We start from the raw sequence: 25,183 nt of genomic DNA on the forward strand, positions 1-25,183 counted from the left end.
GATGGGACTTAGAAAAAAAATGCATTTTTCCTGCATAGGATTGATGCCGGGAATCTCTGGAGCCGATATCCATTAATATTAGCACCAGAGACCCCTGGCATGAATCCTGTGCAATAAAAATGCATTTACAGTAAACTTCATTACCATAGCGGATAGCCTCAGGGACCCCCTACTTCCCGAGATACAGGCCCCGTTATGAGGGGCCAGTATCTCCTATGCATTTAAATGTCCGCGTCACGTGACCAGGGGAATAAAATGCATAGGAGATACCGGCACCCCATAACGGGGCCTGTATCTCGGGAAGTAGGGGGTCCCTGAGGCTAAAACCAATGCGGTTCAGCTCAGGAGACCCCCTGCTCATCTAAACTATTAACAAAATTTAAATTTATACACATTTCGGGAGATATTTGCACAGGGAGAGACAGCTCTCTCAGAGCAGCTCTCTTCAGCAGATACAACTCGCCGGGTAAGGCCTTTTCAGAGGGTCGTTCATCAGATCACTGGCTTATCACCCGTTTTGTGAATTTTGCTATGACAGGTAATGAAGGCTTTCTGAATACTGTGATAGCAACACCCAAAAAAACATCATTTTAAATGCCCTGGTGATAATTTTTATCAACCCTCTCTGAATGAGACCCTCAGTGTGCACAGTGTACACAGAATTGGTGGCAGTTGTCTTATGAAAAACATCTTTGTACAAACCTCCCGCTGAGTCCACAATGATCCTTAGGTCCAGAAATTCAACTTTCGTTGTACTAGCATTGGAGGTAAGTCTAATATTGTAATAGTTGTGGTTGAGGACATCGACGAATTCCATGAACTGAGCCATGGAACCTTGCCAAATGACAAGAAGGTCGTCGATGTACCTCAATCACAACAACACCCTGTCTGTCATCTCACGGTTGCCCTCTACAAAAACCACCTCTCTTTCCCACCACCCCAGGAAGAGATTGCCATAGGAGAGTAAGATAGGAGAAAGGAAGAGGCACACAAATTGTAGTGGAATCAAATGATTTCAAATGTATTGATGCATCAGAGCTAACAATAGTAACGTTTCAGGACAAGCAGTCCCTTCCTCAGACCAAACACCTGATACTCCTTATTTTTCCATCCATATACACCAATAGGGACCACATAGTATCCACACACACTTTTAGTTGTGCTACAAACTCTCACATTTCCACACCCACCCACACCATTTATATCCCTCTCACTCCACACACACCTTGTGTAGAGCACTGTTTATAATGTGGGCTCTCCATTCATTTTTATTCACACTGATACACATACACACTCTTTCTTCACTTGCTTTCAGTTACCCTTTGACACCTCTAGCCATAAAACACATCCACACCGGGGGAAGGACAAGCACAGATAACATTCCAAGAGACACTGTTTTTAAGTTATCCTTGCTTCATTCATTGTAACATCGCCGGAAGAAGAGATCAGTGTATCTCGAAAGCTCGCACAAATAAAAGCATTTCGTTAGCCACAGAACGGTATCATCTATTTATTTTTTGATTATTGAAGCTCAGCTAACACGGTACTGATACCTCTACATGTATATATATATATATATATATATATATATAGAGAGAGAGAAGAGAGAGAAGAGAGAGGAGAGAGCGCACGCCCCATAGTATAAAACTGTATGTTCATCATCACCTTGAGAAAGGTCCCGTGTGGAGGACCGAAACGTTGGTTACTATGTCACAGTAAAATACAAAACTTTTTTGACAACCTTGTGGAGTGCTGCCTCTGATATTCGCTCAAACGGTATCGTATTACTTATTTGATTTATATAGGATTTTTGCACCCACCTTTATACACCTGACGGAGTGCCTTGTTCTCATCTATTCACTATATATAGAGAGAGAGAGAAGAGAGAGGAGAGAGCGCACGCCCCATAGTATAAAACTGTATGTTTAATGATGGGAAGGGGGGGGGGAAATACACTCACAAGGGTACAAGTAATAAAAGCGTTTCGTGATAATATCAACACCATCCGGTATCTTTACTACGATCAAACGTCCATCAGTCTCTTAGAGGTGAGGAACCGTGATCATCAGGATGTAAGGCGTGAAGAAAGTATCAACGAAGTCGTGCTGAAATCCCAGAAAATGTCCTGGCTGGATGGCCTCCGTGTTGTTGAACGCACGAACCGGCCTGTTCCTGCGCACACATGATGACGTAATGTCCGTACTTTTATTACTTGTACCCTTGTGAGTGTATTCCCCCCCCCCCTTCCCATCATTAAACATACAGTTTTATACTCCTCTCTCTTCTCTACAGATTCCCTAGGACGTGGTTTATCCTTTTGAGAGCAGCCGGAGACCCCCTTCACCCACGTCATCACTACAATTGATGAACATTTACAAGGACTGGTTTACACTTTATCTTCTTTTTTTCTATTTGCATTTATGTATTGTGTTATTTTTAGGTCGTCATAGTAATTATTCGCTATTATTGTTTCTAGCACTGGCATCTATATATTTATCACGGTATTAGACATAATATTATATCACTTTTAACACCTTTTTTAGGCGCTGCTTTTTTCTTGTTTTATATATATATTGTGACAAACGGCTTACTCCGGGGCTCCGTCGTTTGTCCGGGACTGTTTAGAACACGGTCTTTTAGGGTAGGTTAAATGATGAGGCGTCACGTACTGTTCCTTTAAACAGGCTATGCCTGGTTTATTCAGTCCCAGGCACTGAGACTGCCACAGTGCATACAACAGAAAACAGATCAAAACAAAAGCTGCTCACCTGAGCGATAACTTAACTTAGATATCCCTGACTCAGGGTTGGAAGTGGCTTTTCCACTTCCAACATCAAAACACGGTACTTTTGCAGTCTTACACAAATGAACAGAAAGATTGAACCTGTTTGGGGAAGAGGCTTCTCCCCTCTGTAGTTCAGCAGCCTTCCAGCCTCCTGGCTCTTGTGGGGAGACCAGAGCAAACAGGAAATCAGTCTTTCATACCTGATTCCTAATTAGCATGACAGGTGACAGAAATCAGGCAGCAGACAAACTCTGGTCTGGATCTCTCATCCCTCAGTTCCAGCGCTTGCCAAACTGTGGGATGGAGTGTATGTATTATAAGGCTGCACTCCCAGGCCAAACAGGATAGAAACTGTCTAGTATCCTGGGAGCCCTATATACGGAATTTATTACCATCCCCTGGTTTCTGTCACATATCCTCCCCCCCAGCTCAGACCTCGAGGGATGAGCGACCATGGATATTAGGGAGTGCATCCTTGACAACCCGTCAGCATTGCCATGTTTGTGCCCTGACCTGTGTTCCACAGAAAATTTAAAGGGTTGTAGGCTTAGGAACCACCTGGTCACTCTAGCATTCTTTTCCCTGTTTTGACACATCCAGGTAAGGGGTATATACACACACATACATATATATATACAGTGGTTGACAAATCACCAAAAAATCTACTCGCCACACAAAAAAAATCTACTCGCCACCTAGTACCAAACGTGTGCTGCTTGGGCCAATATTTACTCGCCCGGGGGTTAAATCCACTCGCCCGGGGCGAGCAAATGTATAGGTTTGTCGAACACTGTATATATATATATATATATATATATATATATAATGGAAATATTACTGTGCGCTCATTTGCATGTCTTAGACAGGTCTGCAACCCCGCCTTTCACCATTATCACCCAGCACACAGTGCTTCCACTGCAGCAAGGGATTCTGGTAAATGACATGCAAATGAGCACACAGAGCCACCCTTTGCTTCAAAACCATATAACATGGTCCCCTATAAGCTTAACCTTGCTGCATTTAAATATATGTATATATATATATATATGTGTGTATATATGTATGTATGTATATATATATATATATATATATATATATATATATATATATATAAAGAATAAAGGGCAGTTGGCAAACTGTAAACAGATAATCCACTGATGATTGTCCCATATGCACACATACACAAATAGACTTTACCAGATGGAGGTCCGGGAAAAATGAGACAGCACACAGCCAGGGAAATCCAGAAATGTTGTATTCAATAGAAATACATGGCACTGCATCCAACGTTTCGGTCATCAAAGTGTGACCTTCCTCAGGCAGGTCCCTGAGGAAGGTCACACTTTGATGACCGAAATGTTGGATGCAGTGCCATTGAATACAATATTTCTGGATTTCCCTGGCTGTGTGCTGTCTCGGTATATATATATACAAATATAACTGTATGCTCATCTGCATGTCTTAGGCAGGTCTGCAACCCCGCCTTTCCCCATTATCACCCAGCATACAGCACTTCCACTGCAGCAAGGGATTCTGGGAAATGACATGCAAATGAGCACACAGTGTCACTTTTTGCCTCAATAACCATTTTTAACATGGTTCCCTATAGGCTTAAGCTTGCTGCATGGTCACAGCTTTGAGCACAGCCAGGGTTAAGGTGCATACCCAGAAAACCACCCACAGACAGCTGTTTCGACCTTGATGGGTCTCATCAGTGTGGGGTTGATTTTACTGGGAATGCAAGAGAGGCTATGGGATAGGCTAAACCATAATACTGAGTTAAGTTATGGTGAGTAAAAAAGTGACTATATATATATATATATATATATATATATATATATATAGCAAATTAAAAGAATCACTTATGAGCACATTCACATATCTTCGACAGGTCTGCAATCCTGCTTTTCACGGTTATCTCGAAGCATTCAGCGCTTCCACTGCTGCAAGGGATTCTGGGAAATGACAAGTACATGATCATATATATATCATTTATATGTCATTTCCCAGAATCCCTTGCTGCAGTGGAATGCTGTATGCTTGGATATATATATGTAACACGGTTTCCCCCCCCCACCCCCCAACCTCACTTAGGGACCAGTATTGGGGAGTAGGCATATTACCAGGTCTGTGTGGTGCTCTACCTGTAGGCTTGCAGGAGTTCTGAGTGGTCTGTCAGATAGTAAGGAGACAGGAACAGGACTGGCTCGAACAGGTCTCTGGTTTCTTCTGGGTTGGTGTCAGCGCCTCCAGCGGTGATGGAACCCACGGGGTGTGGGTGTCTGCCCCCATCACTGCACAATCATAGCCCTCCTGCCCAGGAACTGACACGAGAGGCAGAGGTATCTTTGAATGAACTTTATTGCAGGGCATGCTGCATCAGCTCTTCTTTGCAGCACATCTCATTCTCCACTCACCCCAGGCTTTCTAGACGGTGCATACCCATCAGTAGGGCTCTGATCCTGGTGGTCTCTAGGCCAGCCGGCCTAAAGTGAGCATGCTTGCCTCGCCATGGGGACGGCTGACACCTCTGTCCCCTCTCGCTGAGGAGCAGAGGACAACCAACTCTCACAACAGTCTTGAGCCCTGCCAGAAGAAACAGCAGAGCTGCTTACAAGACACAGGGAAAATTTCTAAATCTGAATGCTGACACACCCTGAGGGAAGGGAGCTGAACCAGGAACAGAGGAGATTTTCCCTCCAAGGAACAGATAAGACTTTAATTCTTAAGAGACTTCTTATATCTGTGTATTTCATGCTATGTGTTTGGGGCTGGGAGACATGCTTAACTAAGGGAGTTGTGGATTGCATGGTATTTCACTACAACCACTCCCAAGTGAATAGAAGCTGTGTTTCCCCCTTGTTTGGATGGTTTCCTAATGTTAAGGAAAAGGCACAATAAAATTTTACCTTATAAAGTCTCCAATTGTGTACCCCTGTGAACGTCCGTCTACATATGGTGTCCGAAGTGGGACGAGAGGTCGTCTTTGAAGTTAGAAAGGACCAGAGATTTTTTCTGTGAATTTTTTTAATGCTTTTTTTGCCTACAAACAGTCTGAGCAACTTAAAAAAAAAAAAAAAAAAACCTCTCATGCAGCAGAGACCAGAGTTAAAGGGATACACACCACTGAAACTTACAAAACCACAGATGGACTCTTTTCCCCAATCCCAAGAGGAGAGAGACTGCTGAAGCAGCTAAACCTTATTTGCCTATCACAAAGGGTAATATGGTCATTGAAATAGGGGTTTTGCCTTCCAGCCATAGTCAGTGATCAAGAAGTGAGTCAGCCCTTAAAAAGGGATAGGTGTTTGTTGGTTTCAAAAGTTTCGCTGAAGCAGTGAATACAGATGGAGACCCACGAGTGGTACTGATTTTGCAAATAAAGGTTGCCACACCGCATAGGGCTACCAGCTGTGAATGGAGTATATGCAGAAAAGTATGAAAATTGATACAAGACTGTGCTGAAGCAGGGGAATTTTTAGCAAACAAATGCTGAGTGTAAAATTGCCCTATAGGGGAAAAAGGGATTGCTGAACTGTGTAAAAGGGATTTCACAGCCAATTGCTGAGTGTTGAGTCACCCTGCCGGGAATGAAAGAAATAGTCCACCGCAAAGAATGTTTTTTTTTCTGCAAGTAAAAAAGTCTGCCTATATATATCTTGGGAGCAAAACAGACACCCAAAGTGTGAAGTGTGAATGCCATAATACCCAAAGATGAGACTGAAAATTACTGAACTAAAACAGAAAACCAAATTCTGTTGCTGAAGCGGAGGGATTGCACCTAGCAAGTAAATGGTGTAAAGCAAACAGAAGTTTTTACCTAGCAACCACACATTCAGCATACCTAATGAGAGATTACACCTAGCACGTAAATGGTGTAAAGCAAATAGACGTTTTTACCTAGCAACTGCACATCTTGTATACCTGATAAGAGAAAATGCATGCACAGTACTTCTGATATTGAAAAAAAAAAATTACCCAAGAAAGAAAAGTCTACAGAGATGCCTGTGAGAGCTACGACCTCTACAAGCAAAATATGCCCATCTGTAGGACTACAACAATTGGGGGTTCTAGCAAATACAGTGGCAACAGCTGCAATAGCGCCTCCTGAGGTCAGGAAGAAAATTACACCTGATAGCCTAAAAATGGAGGACAAGATGCAGCGTTCCTGTAATGAACCCTACCCCACGGAAGAGTGGCCCTTCCAGTCCAATAAAGAGGAAGACATCTCTTACGGGGAACCCGAACCGAGTCACACCCACAAAACACCCCAAGAATGGTGGGGGTGCCTGAACTCGGCACGAACAGAAAAGACCGCTCCCTTTGATGACGAATATGATCAGCAGGAGACAGAGCGGGAGCAGTGGATCACCGAATATTTCCGTCAGCTACTACAGTTGCAAGAAAAGCCGGGTGGATCCAGTGACGCTGCTAAAATTTCAAATAAAGGAGACCCCAGTATTCCTGATGGGACGGAGTCATCCAAAACAAAAAGGCGGAAAAAGAAAAAGAAAAGCGGTTCTTCACTTACCGTGGAAGGAACAGACACGTCCGCAGATCCTGTGGAGGAAAAGGGGGACCGAGTTGCCCTGCAGCCTAGAGAAAATGGAGAATTCGTCCCGTGGATAACCGAATATCCAGAGGGCCCAAGGCAGAAGTCGTGTACCCCAAAGAAGTGTGTGTCCGGTGCCAACTGAGGAACCCTCAACCAACCATCCCAGGGAAGTGGAGCCGGAACCAGTGAGTGACGATCCCTTGACCAGCCCTGAAGATGCCCTGAAAAATGCCAGGCATGACTGTGATATGCTTCGTGAACAATTGAAATAAAAGGAAGATGGTTACACAGAGCTACAGAAAAATAACGTGAAGCTACAGGAATATGTGCTCGCAATGTACTCTTTAGCCAGGACAGAATTGGACGATCTCAAGACTGAGCTAGATACTGCAAATGCTACTATTTCCGCCATGAATGAAAAGCAGAGCCAATCTGATAAAATGGTGGCTACGCTAAAGCGGAAGTATGAGGAGGCACTGAAGCAGATGACAGTCTTCCAGCAAGAGGTTCACACTCTTCGCATAGAGCTGAATGCCTCACAAAAGGAGGTCAACAGTGTCCGGATAGAGGTGGACGTATCTCAGAAAGAGGTTCAGACACTCCGCAGAGCACTGGATGCCTCACATCCTGAGACCAACAGCTGCCGCACAGACCTGGAAGTTTCCAGAAAGGAACTACACAGTCTCATTGAGGAGCTGGACATTTCTAAAGAAACGATTGCCAATCTTAATACAAATCTCCAAGTCTCCCAGAAGGAGCTTCAGACCCTCAACCTAGAGAAGGATGTCTCACGCCAGGAGACTGTCAGTCTCAAAGCAGAAGTGTGTAAATGGAAGGAGGACTGCAAAGAGGCCCTGAATAGTACAGAGACTGAAAAAGGAGAACATTTAAGATTACAAAGAAAAAACGTCAAACTCAAAGAAGAAAATTTTAATTTGACAAACGACGTCAAGGAAAAAAATGAAAAGCTGCACGAGCTTAAAGAAATAAATAGACTTTTGGAAGGTGAGAAGTTTGAAGCAGAGCACCAACTGCAAGGTCTGCGTACGCACCTCGAGAAGGCAGAGGAGAAGCAGCGAACTCTGCAGGATGACAATCTGCAGGCTGTTAAAGAAATTCAAGTGCTGCAGGAACGTCTGATGACCCAGTATGTCCCCGCAAAGCAGCATGAGAAACTGAAGGCTACCGTGAGCATCACCAAAGCAACGCTAAAAGCCAAGCTTAGAACCCAGGTGACGCGGCACAAAAGGGAGCACAAGAAGGTCCAGAAACTGAAACAAGTAACTGTGGCCCAAGCAAAGAAGTTTATAGTGCTTCACAATGCAATACAAATGTGGAAGCAAGCTCAGAGAAAGCAAAGCATGCAGATAAATTCTCTGAGAAGAGACTTGCAATACGCACTCAAAAAACAGGGCTCTCTCGCGGATGAGATTACAGTCCTACAAGGACAAGTATTGACCCTGACTAAGCGTCAGTATCCCACTGCCTCAAAAACCCATGAAGACAAGGGTACAGTGAGAGCTGGGAATACCGCTCATCTGAAAGACAAGGTTGCAAAATTTGAACCACCTAAACAAGCACTAGCAAAACCTTCAGCCACCCAGCAGTTAACAAAAGAAGGTACACGTGCTGAATTAAAACCAGAAGAATCCTTAGCTGATGAAGCTGAAAAGATGGGACATTCTCTGGAAGTGGGTGTGGAATTGCAACTTAATCTCAAAGAGGCTGAACTAGCAACCCCATTGAGTGGGAAAAGGGCAGAGAGACAGCTTCAAGAGCGGAAAACTCAAAGGGTTGTTTTGAAAAGCTCTGCAACTGCTGCCATACAGTATGCCTACAATAAGATGAGTACCCGACGCGAGGGAAATCTGATGACCGCGCACGTAGAAAAAATACTATTCTTGGAAAAAGTCCTCCTCAAGCGACTGAGGGGTGCTGATCTCAAGCACCTTCAGGAGGAGACACGAATAAACTGGAGAAAGGGCTCCAATCCCAGCAGGACTGAGGGTTCTCTTCCTCCATCCACTCTCATTCAAGTCACTGAGATATCTAGAATGAGAGTGGAAGGATGGGCTTTGGCCGTGGCAAGCCCGAGCTTCCCACAAACAGGGGAGGTATGTAACAGGGGAGTAATCCCTGTTCAAGTAATGTGCCTTTAATCTAGCAGTGTGGTGGTTAACTGCTGGTAGTCAATTAATAAACAGCCCCTGCCTGATTTAGATTGCTTACAAAAGCCCGTCTTGTGAGACAGGAAATGAGTCTCCTTAGCTCATACCTGAGCTGAACTTGGGAGAGAGAGCAGAGATTGTCTTTGACTCTCACAACAGTCTTGAGCCCCGCCAGAAGAAACACCAGAGCTGCATACAAGACACAGGGAAAACTTCTAAACCTGAATGCTGACACACCCTGAGGGAAGGGAGCTGAACCAGGAACAGAGGAGATTTTCCCTCCAAGGAACAGATAAGACTTTCATTCTTAAGAGACTTCTTATATCTATGTGTTTGGGACTGGGAGACATGCTTAACTAAGGGAGTTGTGGATTGCATGGTATTTCACTACAACCACTCCCAAGTGAATAGAAGCTGTGTTTCCCCCTTGTTTGGATGGTTTCCTAATGTTAAGGAAAAGGCACAATAAAGCCTCATTATAATTTCACCTTATAAAGTCTCCAATTGTGTACCTCTGTGAACGTCCGTCTACAGTGACCCTGATGGGGAAGACACTAGGGACACCTGATAGTGACCCTGAGGACCTCATAAACGCTTTTCTAAGTGGGAGCGCCATCTTGGACTTCAGTACACACACACATCCACTGCCGCACGGTGGACACCAACTTAGAATTTGGAACAGGCTCTAAACTTCAGGCTAGAGCTCTGCCCCTGGAACATGTATTAAACTGCAGGCTAACACAATGTTCCACAACCACAGGTACACATACTGCTGGAGAAGGGTCTTCATGTTCCCTGGTAACTTGCCCTCAGTGTACTCAGTGTACGCCCCAACTATAGAACTATAATTGCTGATGAAGGGTATCCACGTTCCCTGGTATCATGCCCTCAGGGTACGCCCCAACACAGTCTCTTTACGGATAGGGTCTGATCCCCTCCCTGGTGCTGCTTCAGAGAGACTCCCCCCTTCCTTAACGAGAGGCAGAGGTATCTTTGAATGAACTTTATTGCAGGGCATGCTGCATCAGCTCTTCTTTGCAGCACATCTCATTCTCCACTCACCCCAGGCTTTCTAGACGGTGCATACCCATCAGTAGGGCTCTGATCCTGGTGGTCTCGCTGAGGAGCAGAGGACAAGGACCTTATCTCCCTCCTCACTCTCTGAAGAACTGAGGGGAAGCACACCCTCACTCCCGAAGGAGCAGGGGAACAACCTCTCTCCCTCCTCACTCCCTGAGGAGCTGAGAGGAAGACTACTAACTTTTGGCTATTCCCATAGAAAACTCTGGAAGGGGCGGGCTCATGGACTGTACCCACCTACAAGGGGTTGTACACAGGCCACGAGTCACCACCTATCTTCCTTCACTTTCAAGGGAAGCAGAAAGGGGGGTCACTGGCCATAGATTAACCTTCTAATGCCTGGAACTTAACAGGACTTACATAGCAGATACACTATGTGGAGAGAAACAGGTACTTATGGAACATACCCTGTTATACATACTACATATCTTTGATGTATCACAATCACCCGCATGTCCCGTTGCAAGCCCTGCCTCCTTGTGTTTGCAGGGTAATTAGCGGTAATTATGTCACCCTGCATTTGAGGTGTGAGCCTCACATCTCGCATGGTGGGAAGGTGGGATCTTCTGCCTGAAAAGGTGTACGACAAACTGTGAGCAGAGAACAGAGAACACACCACGGGAACCATGACACTCACACGTACTTAACCTCTCCTGTAACTTCCTCAACCCCTCCTTACTTATTAACCAACTAGAGCTGCTGGACCTATATTGTTCATAGTGGCACCCCACGTACTGATTACTAGGCCTATCATGGGATACTGCGTGGTGCTTAGATTGTAAGCTCTTATGGGAAGGGAATTCCTCTCACAATGTTTCCATTTTTATCTGTATTGATCCTCCTTTTAACTTGATGTCTTCTTTAATCAATATGTCCTTTACAGTAGTGTATATCGTTCTGTACAGAGCTGAGTATATGTATGTCTCCATAGTTTTAAACAAATTCAACATTGTACGCAGGGCATTGGTGGGAAATATAATTCAATATGTTTGTCAAATAAACAAGTGCACGATAAGAAAGGGAATCTCTGCCCTGCAGAGCTTACAATCTGAATGGTGTGATGGCAGACTTACAAAGACAGGAGAGGAAGGAGTAAGTGTTCTGAGTCCAGGCGTATGTACAGTTCAGCAGACAAAATTAATATTAATTAATAAATTATAGCAATAATAATGTGTTTGCAGTCTGGCTATTGGTCCATCAGCTGGTTTTGTTTGGAAAGGCTTGCAAGTCAACAGACCACTTTGCCCGATGTATGTGTGTTTACATTAGTATTTATAGAGAGCAGACATATACAGGCACTTACATCTGTCCCCTTCCTACTGTTTGTTCCCCCTACTATGTTGAAAACAGCAAACCCTGCATCCTTCAAGCCCCAAGCTCGTGCTGGAGGGGCGGTTATACGCTTCCTTTAAGGGACCAGGCCAGGACCAGTATAATAGGATGTGAGGCCTGCCAGCTGTTACTGATTTACGGGTGCTCACAGCTTCGTGAGAATTACACAGCACGCAGGGGACAGACAGAAAACAACCCGAAATCCTCTACTAGAAGTATGTGTGAGGGGATGGATATTCCATTTGTGACTTGTCCTGAAGTAAATCTTATGGCTTTGCTGCCCTCTGCAGAGCCTTTTGAATAATATTTTCTTTTCAACTCATATAGCGCTGCAGCGTACACTACCATGGGCTGCATTAAAAAAAATATATGATTTATATTCAATTATTTCCTCTCCCATTGTCCCCAGCTTGTCTCGCCCTCAGTGATCTGTGACTTCTCCTTCCCATGTGGGGGCAGTGACATCATCATGCTGGAATGGAAGCTTGGTCTGCCATGTTGTGCTATCCCTTACAGCAGGGATTTTCACGGGGGTTTTCTCTCACTCTAGGGGGGAAAAAGTGAAAGAGGTAAAGAAGGTGCTGGTAGGGAATTTAAACAAAATGCATGACACAGACATTATTTGAGGGGTATTGTGAATGGTGCTGAGGAATGCAGAGGGTATATATCGGCATTTGAGGGGTGCCATGAGCAGGATAGCCTCATGGTAAAAGAATGATTAAGAAGTAAACAGGAACGTATCGGAAGAGAGATACAAGGTAATGGGAGTAAGGGATGCAGCCCAGTTAAGGAGTATTGTTAGGGGAGGGTAAGTGTAGTTTAGCCTCATTAACAATGATCCAGCAGAGTAGGATAAATAACTGTTATTTTAATGATGTATGAAGGGCATCCCTTCTTTTTGGAGGATTAAAATGTTTCATTGTGAGGTGATGGATGAAGTCACCTATTGAGGATTGTGAAGTAATTTGGGGGGGGGAGTGGCACCCCCCCTTGTTTGAGAATTGTAATGGTGTTTAATTATAAGATGGTCTTTTTTCTATGTGGGGATTTGATAACAGTATATTTTGAGTGCAATCTCCTATTTGAGGATGGGTGTGTGAATTGCAAATGAGGAGAGGTATTAGAGTGATGATTTTCCCTTTAATGAAGTGTTGATAATAAGATCCCAGAAGCCGAAGAAGTCAAATGTGTTTTTTGAGGATCACAAAAGGGTAGTTTGTATGAACAAAAATCTCTGACTTCTAGGGTGAGACGCTACAAAAGTGTAGATGAACACTGAGGCTGCTTCCCAGTGAGCAATTCTCTCTGCACATAATTGTAAGACAGGCCTACCCAAGCTATTGCAGAGGCCGAAGGCCTGGGTGCTAGGCCTGTGTTGCCATGGTAACCAGGGGAGGGAGTAGGGGGGCCGTCATCCCACACCCCCAGATCCCCCGCCTACCCACCATCCCCAGCGGCCACGCCCAGGCCGAACAGAAGCCGGAGCAACCAACCTGCGTTCGCCTTGGCTCCGCCCAGCTCTGCAGCCGCGTGACGTTCCCAGTCAGGAGGTTGGCGCTCATTGGTTGTCTTGGCTGCCCGTCAGGGATTGTTTTCGAGCAGCGCGTTAGGTTGTGGCGCTCCGGGGGCTGAGGGAGCGGAATCACCCGACACGGCCGCGGGGAGGGAAAGAGGTCGGTGTCCGCCCCATCCTCCTCGGCCGCTTGGTTCCCTCGCCCGAATGGCCGGTGGCCTGAAGCTCGAGGTGTAGGCTGGGCTGTGAGTGCACGGGGCGGCGGGGGAAAGGGCCCCGGTGCGGGCCGCGGTGCCGGTGCGGGGGGTTGAAGGGATGACTCTGGATTCCATGATGGCCTGCTGCTTGAGTGAGGAGGTGAAGGAGTCTAAGCGGATCAATGCCGAGATCGAGAAGCAGCTGCGGAGGGACAAGAGGGATGCCCGGCGGGAGCTCAAACTACTGCTGCTCGGTATGGACCGGGGGAAGGGGAGACCTCCCAGGGGTGTCAGGACAGAGGGGGAAGGGCTACATTGGATTGAGGGGTCCTAGAGGAGACGCGGGGGATCCTATAATGGGGTGCAGAGCATTTCATACTGGGGTATGTAAGGGTTCAGCGAGGCCCGGCGGGAAAGGCCCTATTAGAGTGAGGGGCTCTGGCTGGGAAAGGGACTACGGTTGTCTTGGAGGTGTAATGTCCCCTCAGTTTAGGAGACATGGGTGAAGGGCCCATAGTGAGGTGAAGGGGATCATAGGCTTTTGATGCATATTAAAGGCCGAGGGGGAAAGGCCCTGTGGAATGGGGGGTAGCCTGTGAAGGTGTTCCAGGGATGAAGACTCCTTTTGGGATGTAAGGTCACTTTATCCTGAGGTGGTGAGGCGTCCTGTGGAAGGGGTTCTCTGGGGTTGTAATGGCTTCGTTGTGGAGTGAAATGAGTATTATATTAGGGACCTTGATAGTGATGTAAGACGCTGTGGAGGGAAGGGGCCCTTAGTAATGAGGACTCTAAGGTTAACACGGCATAAGATGTCAGCCATTAGGACGAGGGGCCTCCCAGTCTTCATCCATTCATCTTTAAGAACAAATACTGACACATATAGTAATAAGTGAGATTCCATGTGAGTGACACACGAGTCTGCTACTCAGTGGATAAAGCAGTGTTGTGGAATGGGCCCTTGGCATTATGGATTATTAAGGTTTTCGGATCCTGAAATATACAACCCCATTCAGTGCCTGAGGAACCTGCAAGGATAAGGGTAGCAAGTACATAGGGTACAAGTCCCCCACATTATAGCACTGCATATTCTGTCATTATCAAACTCTGTCCCTTTTCACTGTCTCTTCCCTCCGTCAGGGGTTGTACTCCTTCCTGTTCCTTTCCTGCCCTATGATATAAAAGGATCAAGGCATATAAGAATTAGTAGAAAAATCAGTGTGCTGGTACTGCGAATGATTCTCAATTGTCACCTAAAATAGGTGCCACATTAATAACTTGTGGAACTCTCCATGGGTATGTATGGTAATAGTATGATTTTACCATAGCAAGGAGATAAGAGGTTGTGTTACCATGAGGTTTTTCAGAAAGGTTGTAGGATCATTTGCTGCCCAATACATTGCAGGCACACCTGACAGGGAGGAATGTGTTGTGTTATGTGCTGCTTTAACTGGTTAACTCTTTATGTCCTGTATTGGGCTGTCCTGTGGGATTAACCATCACATGAATCTCTTCCTTACAAACTCTGGGTAATAAGTAAATCTAGTTTACCTCTGCCCAGAGACTCCATGATAAAGCAGCAGCCCATGAAATGTAGTTAACATTAACGAGCCAGAGTAACGGTAGCAATTAGTTTTTTTTTTTAATTGTGTAGTGCAGATTTCCAGCCACCTTGTTGGTATTAGAAGTGTAGAATAATTGCACGTTATGATAACTTTTTAGTGGATGAAAAATGAGTTCTTCATAGCGTTTGTCACAAGCTGAAATACAAGTCTCTTCCTCAGGTGGGACTTCCAATAATTTTGAACATAACACTTGTGAGCTCTGGAAACCCCATGTCAAATCTACATCTGTGACGAATATTTCTCCAGAAATAACTGATGCCTCCAATCATTCCCAATTTCTAAACCAATTAATTTTGCTATATGGAAAACAAGACAAACTACTTTCTGTATAATAAAATACAAACTTTTCAGCAAACAAAAAATCATTTTTTTTTTATATACAAACTGTAATAGATGAGAAAAATGTAGAAACAAGGAAAAAATGTGTTTGGAGCAGTGTATTAGAATGACTGTCTTGGGGCACAAGTTAGGTGTAGTCCTGGTGACTGCTCTCTTACTGCACAGGGTGGATGTTATTCATTTTCTATGCACCTGTTGGTCCCTTTTCTCCCAGATAACTCCTCAGCAGTGGCCAGTTCACAGATGTGCTATAACAGGGACTGGACCTGGTCTGAGTGACTGACCGCCTCTCTCCCCACATGGCCAACACAACTGAGTTGTTTTTTTTAAATTTTTGCTTCACCTCTGTCTCATCTTTGTGTTGGCAGACACAGTAGCCTACTGTATTTTTTGGTTTGGAAAATATACGGTAGCAAAAAAGTTTGCTCGTGGCTCCATTTTTTTGATACAGGATACCTATGATTTTTATTAAAAATAAAAATGTACTTCCACGTTCTCTTTAAAAAATGTTAGTATGTATAAAGCCAAAAGTGACCCTCCTAGTCTCATGTGCATGTCTTCACCCAGAGCCCTAATCTGTAGTTTGTTCATTGGGTTCAGGAGTCTTGTGGAAGACATGTAAATAAATGTAGCTCCTTTCATTATTAGATGGCACCATTAGAATTTTGTAAGCGTGTTCTTCTAAATAGAAGAATAGACATCAATCTGTGGCTGTGCTCGTTACTGCTCTATACTTTGGCACACTTTTATTTTCCCCATCTGTGTCCCTGAATATGAGGTGTTCGGTAGCTGATGAATGAGGTCCTTGATTGGTAGCTGTGCGGATGAACTGGAGGTTCGGCAGTTTTTTTGCATTAGACACATGTTCTGGGAGGGTAACGCTTGCTAAACGGTTTCCTTCCTGAGCAGCTGATTGAGCCCTAAATGAATGCTTTTAATCTGGTAATTAACTATCACCCTGGATTAGTGTACAGGGCTCTGCAGGCCCTCACCTTGTAAAGTTTCATGCACTTGTTAGTAGTAGTCGTTTTCTGTATTAGAAGAGTAGTGTTAAATATATTGAGTTTTATAACGGCTTCTTATAGCTCCGCTTTGATCACTGCAGCTTTCGAATCAGTACAGCAGTTTTCCTCAGTAATTGGCCCACACAAAGGTGACATTTATGTCTTACTGTGGTAACAGAAGATTAGAGTTTTTCTCTGACATCGTTCACAATTTTTTTCCCCCCAGTAATCCATTGCTCATCTACCTGCCAGTAATTAATATGATTTTAGTTCCCAAATAAATATTAATGTCGTTTTGCTGTTGGGCTTTGAGGCGTTAATTTAGGAGTATACCCTTTCAATGTCAGTACGCCTGGGAGAAATGTAGGTTTGTTATACCTATAGTCTGGGTGTTCTTCATAGATGTGAAAATGTGTAGAGCGCTTTCTAAATCTTGCTGGTCTGTTAACCTGTACAGACCCACTTCCAAACCTTGCAGGTCTCCCATTGTGTTTAGGGACCCCCCCCCTTCGTGGCCTCGTCTTCACAGGTCTAAGTTATTGAAGACACCCCCTGCGTCCTGACCTCGCCTTCACAGGTCCAGGACCCCACCCCCCCCCTGCTTGAGACCTCGCCTTCACGGGTTTAAACACTCCCCCTCCCCCCCCTCCTTCATGGCCTCGCCTTCACGGGTCCAAGGCCCCACCCCCTTCGTGGCCTCGCCTTCACGAGTCCAAGACACCCCCCCCCCCCCTCCAGATCCCTTCGAGGCCTCGTATTTGCGGGTCCTGGAAACCCCCCACCTCCTTCGAGGAAGCACCTTCACGGGTCCAAAACCACCCCTCCCCCTCCTTTTTGAGGCCTCGCCTTCATGGTTCTAAAGCCCCCCACCTTCATCGAGGCCTCCTACACGGGTCCAAGACCCCACCCCCTTTTGAGGTCTTGTCTTCATCATGGGTCCAAGACCTCCCACCTTCCTGGCCTCGCCTTTTACCCTTCACGTGTCCAAACGTTCAACCCACCCCCCAGGCCTCTTCTCTAGATATGGTAGGGTACCCCTTTATGCATGTTACTATGTTGGACTACCGTTGCTTCAGATTTAGTGAGAGGCACATGTGCTTGTGTGTGTCCTTGCTGATTATTGCGGTTTTATCGAACAAGGAAATACTCTGCGGTATACAGAACCGCAGCTGCTTTCGTTTTCAGTCTCTTTCCCCCCCCCCCCTCCCCTCCACCTCTGTGGTGTCTTGCTTCTCCCGTGAGCTGTTGCTTAGGCAAAGCCGATCCTATTATCTGAGTCGGGTTTTAAGGTTCCACTAATCCTTGCCATCCCCCAAAGCTGCATAAGTGGCTTGGCTGTGCACCTGACACGTAATTAAAGTATTATTGGTGTTCTTGTTTGTTTTTGTGAGGATAAAGCAGCAGTTTATGTTCATGGGGAAATCCACCCCCACCCGCCCAGGAAAATGAAGGCTCTACCCTCTATGACAATACAGTGTGTACCTCTAAACATTTTCAGCCCCATGACAATGTGCATGTTGCACTCTATAATCACGATTATCTATACATTTCCAGTTCCCTGATGACAAACTTGCTGTACTGTATAATATGAATTATATCTAAACATGTCAAGCGCCATGACAGTGAAGCTTCTCAATACACTTGCACTCCTTTTGGAAATCAACACGTTGCACTGTATAATGATTCTGCGCATCTCTATACACTGGAACCTCTGCAAATGAACACGCTGTATAAAGATTCAGAATATCTACATAGAATTTCCAACCTTGTGGTGAACATGCAATATAATGCTGAGCTTCTCTATACATTGTCGGTCCCCCGGAATGTGCTTTACAAGCAGCGACATGGTTAAGTACATTGGCACAACTGTGCGAGGGGGAGGCATTGGCAGGGAGTGTAGGACATGAGTGAGAAGTATCAGCAACCACATACATTTTTCTAACACCCTCACGCCGGTGTACAGGGAGCTTGCAGCAGGATATAGACGCTTTGCTGTGTATGTCTGCGCTTCCTAACAGAGCACTCCTATAAAACACCTATATGACCAAATGACACTTGTTTCATAGGGTAAAATGGGGAAATTGCCTATTTAATAGATGGACATAGATAGTTTTTACATAATTTTTTAACTTTAACCCTGATCATTGCAGCCTTTGAATCTCTGTATTATCTCTAAAGTAGGGTTCACAAATCTCCGATACTCATTGACTTTCATGGCTGATCTGATGCCATAATCAGAACTTTGTGAATTCCTCAGAGTTGGTTGTTCGTCCCTGCCAAAAACATGATGTATTCTTTATAGCGTGGTTCAATATTGTGCTCTTTGGTTGTTAAGTTTGCTTGCTTTCAAAGTTTCTTAACTGTTGCTTCATATTTTCGAATAGGTGTTCAGTTGTAGAAAGGTATTACATAGAGAGCTTTCATTTTATCACCACTCCAATATGTATCTGAGCTGTGCTGCATTGTTAACCTTTATATTGCCAACATTTTGTTTCATATTACAAGATATTTTTAGTAGCTTTTCAGGTTTGTCCTGTTTGTTGTACACAGGACTGACCCTTTTTTAACCCATTTAATTGTTACTGGGTCACTTTGATGTTTGTGGGACTAAAACTTTAACACATTGTGCATGATTTACGTCCCTGACATTAGGTCACTGTGGTACTGACCCTTTAACCCACTACACAGGTCGCTGGTTTTACGTGGGCTTGACACTTGAACCAGTTAAAACCATTCCCTACATTGTGCCTGACTTCTTGCTGACCATAGATAACTCTACTACTCCGAATACACCAAGCAAAATATCTGTCCTACTTCACTCCTCATTGCTTTATAGAGCTCTCCTTTTCCATGACTTCCTCTCCTCCTTCCCGCTTCTGAGACGTCTCTGGGGTGCACCCCAACTGGGGCACTCCTTACCCAGCACAATTGGACTCTCCCCAGAGGCATGGAAAAATCCTGCGCGCCTAAAACGTTGGCTCTGGCGCCTAAAGCTCTGCTGTATTTTCCAACTAACACTGTGGTAAGAGGCGGGACGAGTGCCTTACAACTGTCAGGCTCCTCTCTTCCCTTCCAGCCATGCTTCTGTCTGCATGAGAGCGACAGGAAGAGAGTTAGGGAGGGAATAAAGAAGCGTCTGGTAACTCAGATCTATGCAGCAGCTGCAACACGCATACAGGCCAGGATTAGAGGGTCTCAACCCTTGCACCCCTCAATTCCTACGTCCTTCTGGGACTCTTTGACCCTTTCTCACCCGTGGGCTTTATTTTTAACCCCCCACCTTGGGACTACATTTTTAACTCTTTTCCCATTCCGTGGAACTAAACTTTTTTTTTAACCCCTTGTCTCTTGTCCCCCAAAACACCCTCACACCCAAAAAACAGTCCCCTGCTCCACAAATCCCTTAAACGTGCTCCCCCTCTGCTCAACAAACTTTGGCTCCTAAAAATTCTGGCTAGCTTCTACGTTTTATATATTATTGTCCTCCCCAGCGGGAGCCATTCACACTTTCAAAAGTTCATTCTAAACTGACCTCTTTTTAAAGAGGCCTATCAAACACCCACTCCTAACAAGCCTACAGTTGGTTCAAGGCCAAGTTGCCTTTACCCCCATCTATCCTTGTGCCATTACTCCCTCAGTCCTTTTTAGTATGTCAGATTCTTGGAGCCAGAACCTATTGTTTTAAATTGTATGTGTTTTATGGTCTTGTCCGTACCCTATATTGTACTGCTCTGTGGAATATGTTGACGCCAAATGAATAAAAGATGATTAACGTCACTTTGGTCCTATGTGGGACTGACCCTTTAACCCATAAAACATGTCACTGCCAGGCCCAGTTAGTCCTATGTGGTGTTGCACAAATAGAGGGAGGAACACCTGCGCTCTTACCTGCACAATGTGTTTCTGTTGTGCACAATGTATGTGTTGTTTAACATTCCATCCCCCATTCTCCAGATGCACGAGGACCCCTCCCATGTACCTAAAACCACATCCCGCTAACCCTGAGGACCCTTCTGTGTCTTCAGCAGAATAGACCTCTTATTTTCACCCATGTGGTATTGACTATCCTGAGCTGTACAGTTATGGGAACTTTGTAATCACTGCAGCATTTTGATGTTCATGAATCGCAAGCAGTATGTGTTAGGGACGAGTGGCTCAATGAGTAAAGACACTGACTGGCACTGAGTTTGGAACCTATTTCAATTCCCGGTGTTGGTTCCTTGTGACCTTGGGCAAGTCACTTCATCTCCCTGTGCCTCCAGGCACCAAAAATATAGATTGTAAGCTCTATGGGGCAGAGACTGTGTCTGCAAAATGTTTCTGTAAAGCGCTATGTTAAACTAGCAGCACTATATAAGAACAAACTTATTATTATAAATGTTTTCTTCCTTTTTTTAGTACATAGCTTTTTGTCCATAGGGCACTACATTACATATACAGTAATCCACCCCAACCCCCAATAGACGCTGTTTGGAAATCCTTTGACCATGTATACACTGCTCCCAAGTCCATTAACTGCACGGGTGATATAAATAAAAACCTGACTACGTGCAATGTGGGCCCATGTTTGAAAAGCTTTTAAATGCATGTTAACCCCTTGCCAGATGGAGCCTGCAATGCCATCGCTTTACAAAGCGTTGTCAGCCTCTCTGGCAAAGAAAGGGTTTAAACTGAAGTATTTAGAACACCTAGAATTTTAAGTGGAACTGCACCATCAAGCACACTATGCTGCTTCAACTTCATAAAAGAGAAGAAAACATTTGTGTTAGAAATGGTTTCTGGCTCTGCGCCTAAGTGAGAGGTAACAGCTTCCTCTGGAGCGCTGTGGTTTGGTCTTTTCTCAGCCAAGGCTCAGGATGTTTGCCCTGCAGTGCCCAGGCTCACTCTCTTGCCGGGATATAATTGCCCTCGATTCACTGCCAATATCCGTGCTTTGCCAATCCCTTTATATTCTCCAAATAAGGTATTTTGGTTTGGGTTTTTTTCCCTCTTGGTTGTTCTCAATGTTGTGCTCCCTCACAGTATAGGTGCTTCTGTATTTTCATTGATGCTTTATCTGACACTTAATGTGAGTGCGGATATCAGAAAGAGTGAGGGAAATAAGTCAACAGGCTAAGCCATGCTAGGTAAATATACACCCTTTTTAGAAGTCTCTTATTACTGAGCAAGAGGTGACTCTAACCATATATCACAGGGGTGGCCAACCCCAGTCCTCAAGGACCACCAACAAGTCAGGTTAAGGATATCTCTGCTTCAGCATAGATGGCTTAATCAGAAGCTCAGTCTCCGACTGAGCCACCTGAACTGAAGCAGGGATATCCTTAACCTGACTTATTGGTGGCCCTTGGGGACTGGAGTTGGCCGCCCATCTTATATATCATATAGAAAAGGGTTTCTGAAGCTTCAGCAGGTGATTGGATTCTTCCATGTCATTGGACGAAAACATTGAAGGTGGTTGACCATATTTTTGAACGTTTATTTTTATTATCCCTTTACAGGACAATGGGAACAGGAAATAGCGCAAACCCTATATGTGAGTTAAAACAGAAATGCAAATTAATATCACCAATGAAGATGCAGCTGATGTAGGATTAGAAAATCCTTAGGAAAACGAAACAGGAACACTCAGAGCGCAAAACTTCCAATGGGTTGCATAAAGGATCACAAACGGAATCTGGATGCAGGAGTTCTCGGGATTATGTGGAGAGAAACATATAGTGCAACACAATTTAATGAACATAAATAGAGCAAACAAGGTCAGGCCACACACATACTTTATTAGAAAAATAGGCGATTTGACCACTCTGGTTCCTGCAGTGCTGTAAAGCTGTGTAGCTGGAGAATAGGGTATCTACGTGCAGACCGACACTTCCTCACGCTGCTTGCTTCCTGGTTCGGGTAACCTCGTATAAACAGCGGGTACTCAAGTCGCACAGTCACAGGGTCCAGATCAGCACACTGCAGGTAGTCTGGTATTCCACGGATGGTTCTTGAAACTAGCCCTACGCGTTTCGTTCAGGTAAACCGAACTTCCTCAGGGGTGTATCAGGGTGTTACACCCCTGAGGACGTCCGGTTTACCCGAACGAAACGCGTATGGCTAGTTTCAAGAGCCATCTGTGGAATACCAGACTACCTGCAGTGTGCTGATCTGGACCCTGTGACTGTGTCACTTGAGTACCCGCTGTTTATTCCTGAACCGGAGCTATTGGTGTAAGCCGTCGAGGTTGATGATGTCATCCGTTACCCGAACCAGGAAGCAAGCAGCGTGAGGAAGTGTCGGTCTGCACGTAGATACCCTATTCTCCAGCTACACAGCTTTACAGCACTGCAGGACCCAGAGTGGTCAAATCGCCTATTTTTCTACTATAGTATGTGTGTGGCCTGAGCTTGTTTGCTCTATTTATGTTCATTAAATTGTGTTGCACTATATGTTTCTCTGTTTCTCTCCACATAATCCCGAGAACTCCTGCATCCAGATTCCGTTTGTGATCCTTTATGCAACCCATTGGAATTTTTGCACTTTGAGTGTTCCTGTTCCCTTTACAGGACAGGCTGACAACCTATATAATGCCACGCAAAGCAGTGTGTTGCTTTGACGTGCTAAAGTCCTATTGTTCGTGTTTGTACAAAAGTTCCCCATGTTTTCATGTTTTTGCTAATTTTCACAAATGTTCTTCATGTTTTCCTGTTTTCACTTTTTATTTAATTGATATTTTTGGGGGGATGTTTACAAACAGAAAATACGTTTTCTCTACTAATAAATACAGCACAGTTGCTACCTGAACAGCATTTTATCATATGGAAAATTCATGATATATTAGTTTCCGCTCTGTATTAGACGCGCATCTATCTATCTTCTCTTGTAGCATACATCTGAAGAGGGACCCAATAGGTACAAACCACCCCTTTAATTAACCTAACCTTTGTTACATGCAGACTCACTAGGTAAAGAGATTGTTGCTTGCTGGAGTTCACAATCTAAAGATGTTTGTTTATAGTCTTTTTTTAATTTTTTATTTTTACAGGCACTGGCGAGAGTGGGAAGAGCACGTTCATTAAACAGATGAGAATAATCCATGGCTCAGGATATTCAGAGGAGGATAAGAGGGGCTTCACCAAGCTGGTGTTTCAGAACATCTTCACTGCCATGCAGTCCATGATCCGAGCCATGGAGACACTGAAAATACTCTACAAGTACGAGCAGAACAAGGTGAGAAAGCGTACGAGCAGAACAAGGTGAGAAAGCGTAGTTGATGTGCATTGCGTTGGGGGCAGAGGGTCCCTCACTGCTTTGGGCAGAGGTGTGTGTGTGTGTGATACACATGTTAAAGGCCAGTGTCTCTGCCCTAGGCCAATGCCCTGCTGGTGCGAGAGGTGGATGTGGAGAAGGTGTGTTCCTTCGAGCAGCCATACGTGACCGCCATCAAAAACCTTTGGCACGACCCTGGGATCCAGGAGTGCTACGACCGGCGGCGAGAGTACCAGCTCTCTGACTCGACCAAGTAGTGAGTGCACGCCTGAGGGCCGGAAACCAGAAGGGCAAATCTTCAGTGTGTAATGGAAACCAGAATAAAATTAGACATCTGTATGGCTTCATCAGGAGTCAGCCAGTATCAATTGTTTATAAAGCACTTCTATTGTATATTCTGAAAGCTATACAGTAGGCATGTGAGAACCATGAAGTGTACAGACCATATTCTGGTGTTAATCGTTTGCTACAATAGGTAAAGAGGACTCTGTGCCAAGTAGTGTGTTATTTGTGATATTTCCATTATCAGAGAGGCTGCAACACACCTGTTGAGATTCCCATGGTTTCTGTGTCTCCGTGAAGGAATCAACCCGTCCTTTTAGTTGAACTGGGGGAATAGGCCAGGCTTATGTGGCTCGAGCAGGATCGGAAGCCAGTATAACGGGGGGGATTGCAATACACGGCATCCTTTGATATCTGCATTGTTAGAATAGGCAGCAGACGTCCTGTCTTAATCTCCACTTCTCTCTTCAGTTACCTGACAGATGTGGACCGCATTGCCATACCCGGGTACCTGCCTACGCAACAGGACGTGCTGCGCGTCAGAGTGCCAACCACAGGCATCATCGAGTACCCTTTTGACCTGGAGAACATAATCTTCAGGTAGGTACACTGCTCCCAAAGCAACATTATGAAGCTGCTAGAGTAAAAAAAATCAGAATTCAGCTGTAAGCATGTAGCGACAGAATCGAGGTCTGTCTGAGGTGTCTGATAAGACTTTGCTATACGTCCTGCTAGAAGTTCTGCCATTCAGGTAACCTTGCTGCAATCGTTTTATTACTTCAAGGTGGGTTGCTGGACTTTTCTGATGCAGGACTTCCATAGTTGTTTCTGAAATAGTCCACGTCTTTAACATATAGTTAGCTATATGTGTAAGACTGGATGGAAAATTTCCCTCCTGGTGCCTGTGCTGTGCACTGTGATGACTCGATCACTGCTGCAACCGGCAGCTGCACTCTCCAGCGATATTCAAGCCGGATCTGGTGCGCTGGGACCGGTTGCGGCGGTGATTGATAGTTCGTCCCAGTTGCACAGTGTGAGGGATCGAGAGCTGGAGG

At 44.9% G+C, this 25,183-nt stretch overlaps 1 protein-coding gene across 1 annotated transcript in view; it reads left to right on the forward strand.

The window, feature by feature from the left end:
* The first annotated feature begins 13,473 nt into the window (after positions 1 to 13,473).
* GNA11 (G protein subunit alpha 11) overlaps positions 13,474 to 25,183 on the forward strand; it is a 37,558-nt gene continuing 25,848 nt past the window's right edge. Inside the window, exons 1-4 of the mRNA XM_075611533.1 lie at positions 13,474 to 13,884; positions 23,623 to 23,807; positions 23,948 to 24,102; positions 24,600 to 24,728. Coding sequence (XP_075467648.1) covers positions 13,749 to 13,884; positions 23,623 to 23,807; positions 23,948 to 24,102; positions 24,600 to 24,728 — 605 coding nt within the window. The 5' untranslated portion in view covers positions 13,474 to 13,748. The remainder of the gene's footprint in view (positions 13,885 to 23,622; positions 23,808 to 23,947; positions 24,103 to 24,599; positions 24,729 to 25,183) is intronic.

This window comes from Ascaphus truei, chromosome 8, assembly GCF_040206685.1.
Source record: "Ascaphus truei isolate aAscTru1 chromosome 8, aAscTru1.hap1, whole genome shotgun sequence".
In the NCBI taxonomy this organism is placed as follows: domain Eukaryota; kingdom Metazoa; phylum Chordata; class Amphibia; order Anura; family Ascaphidae; genus Ascaphus; species Ascaphus truei.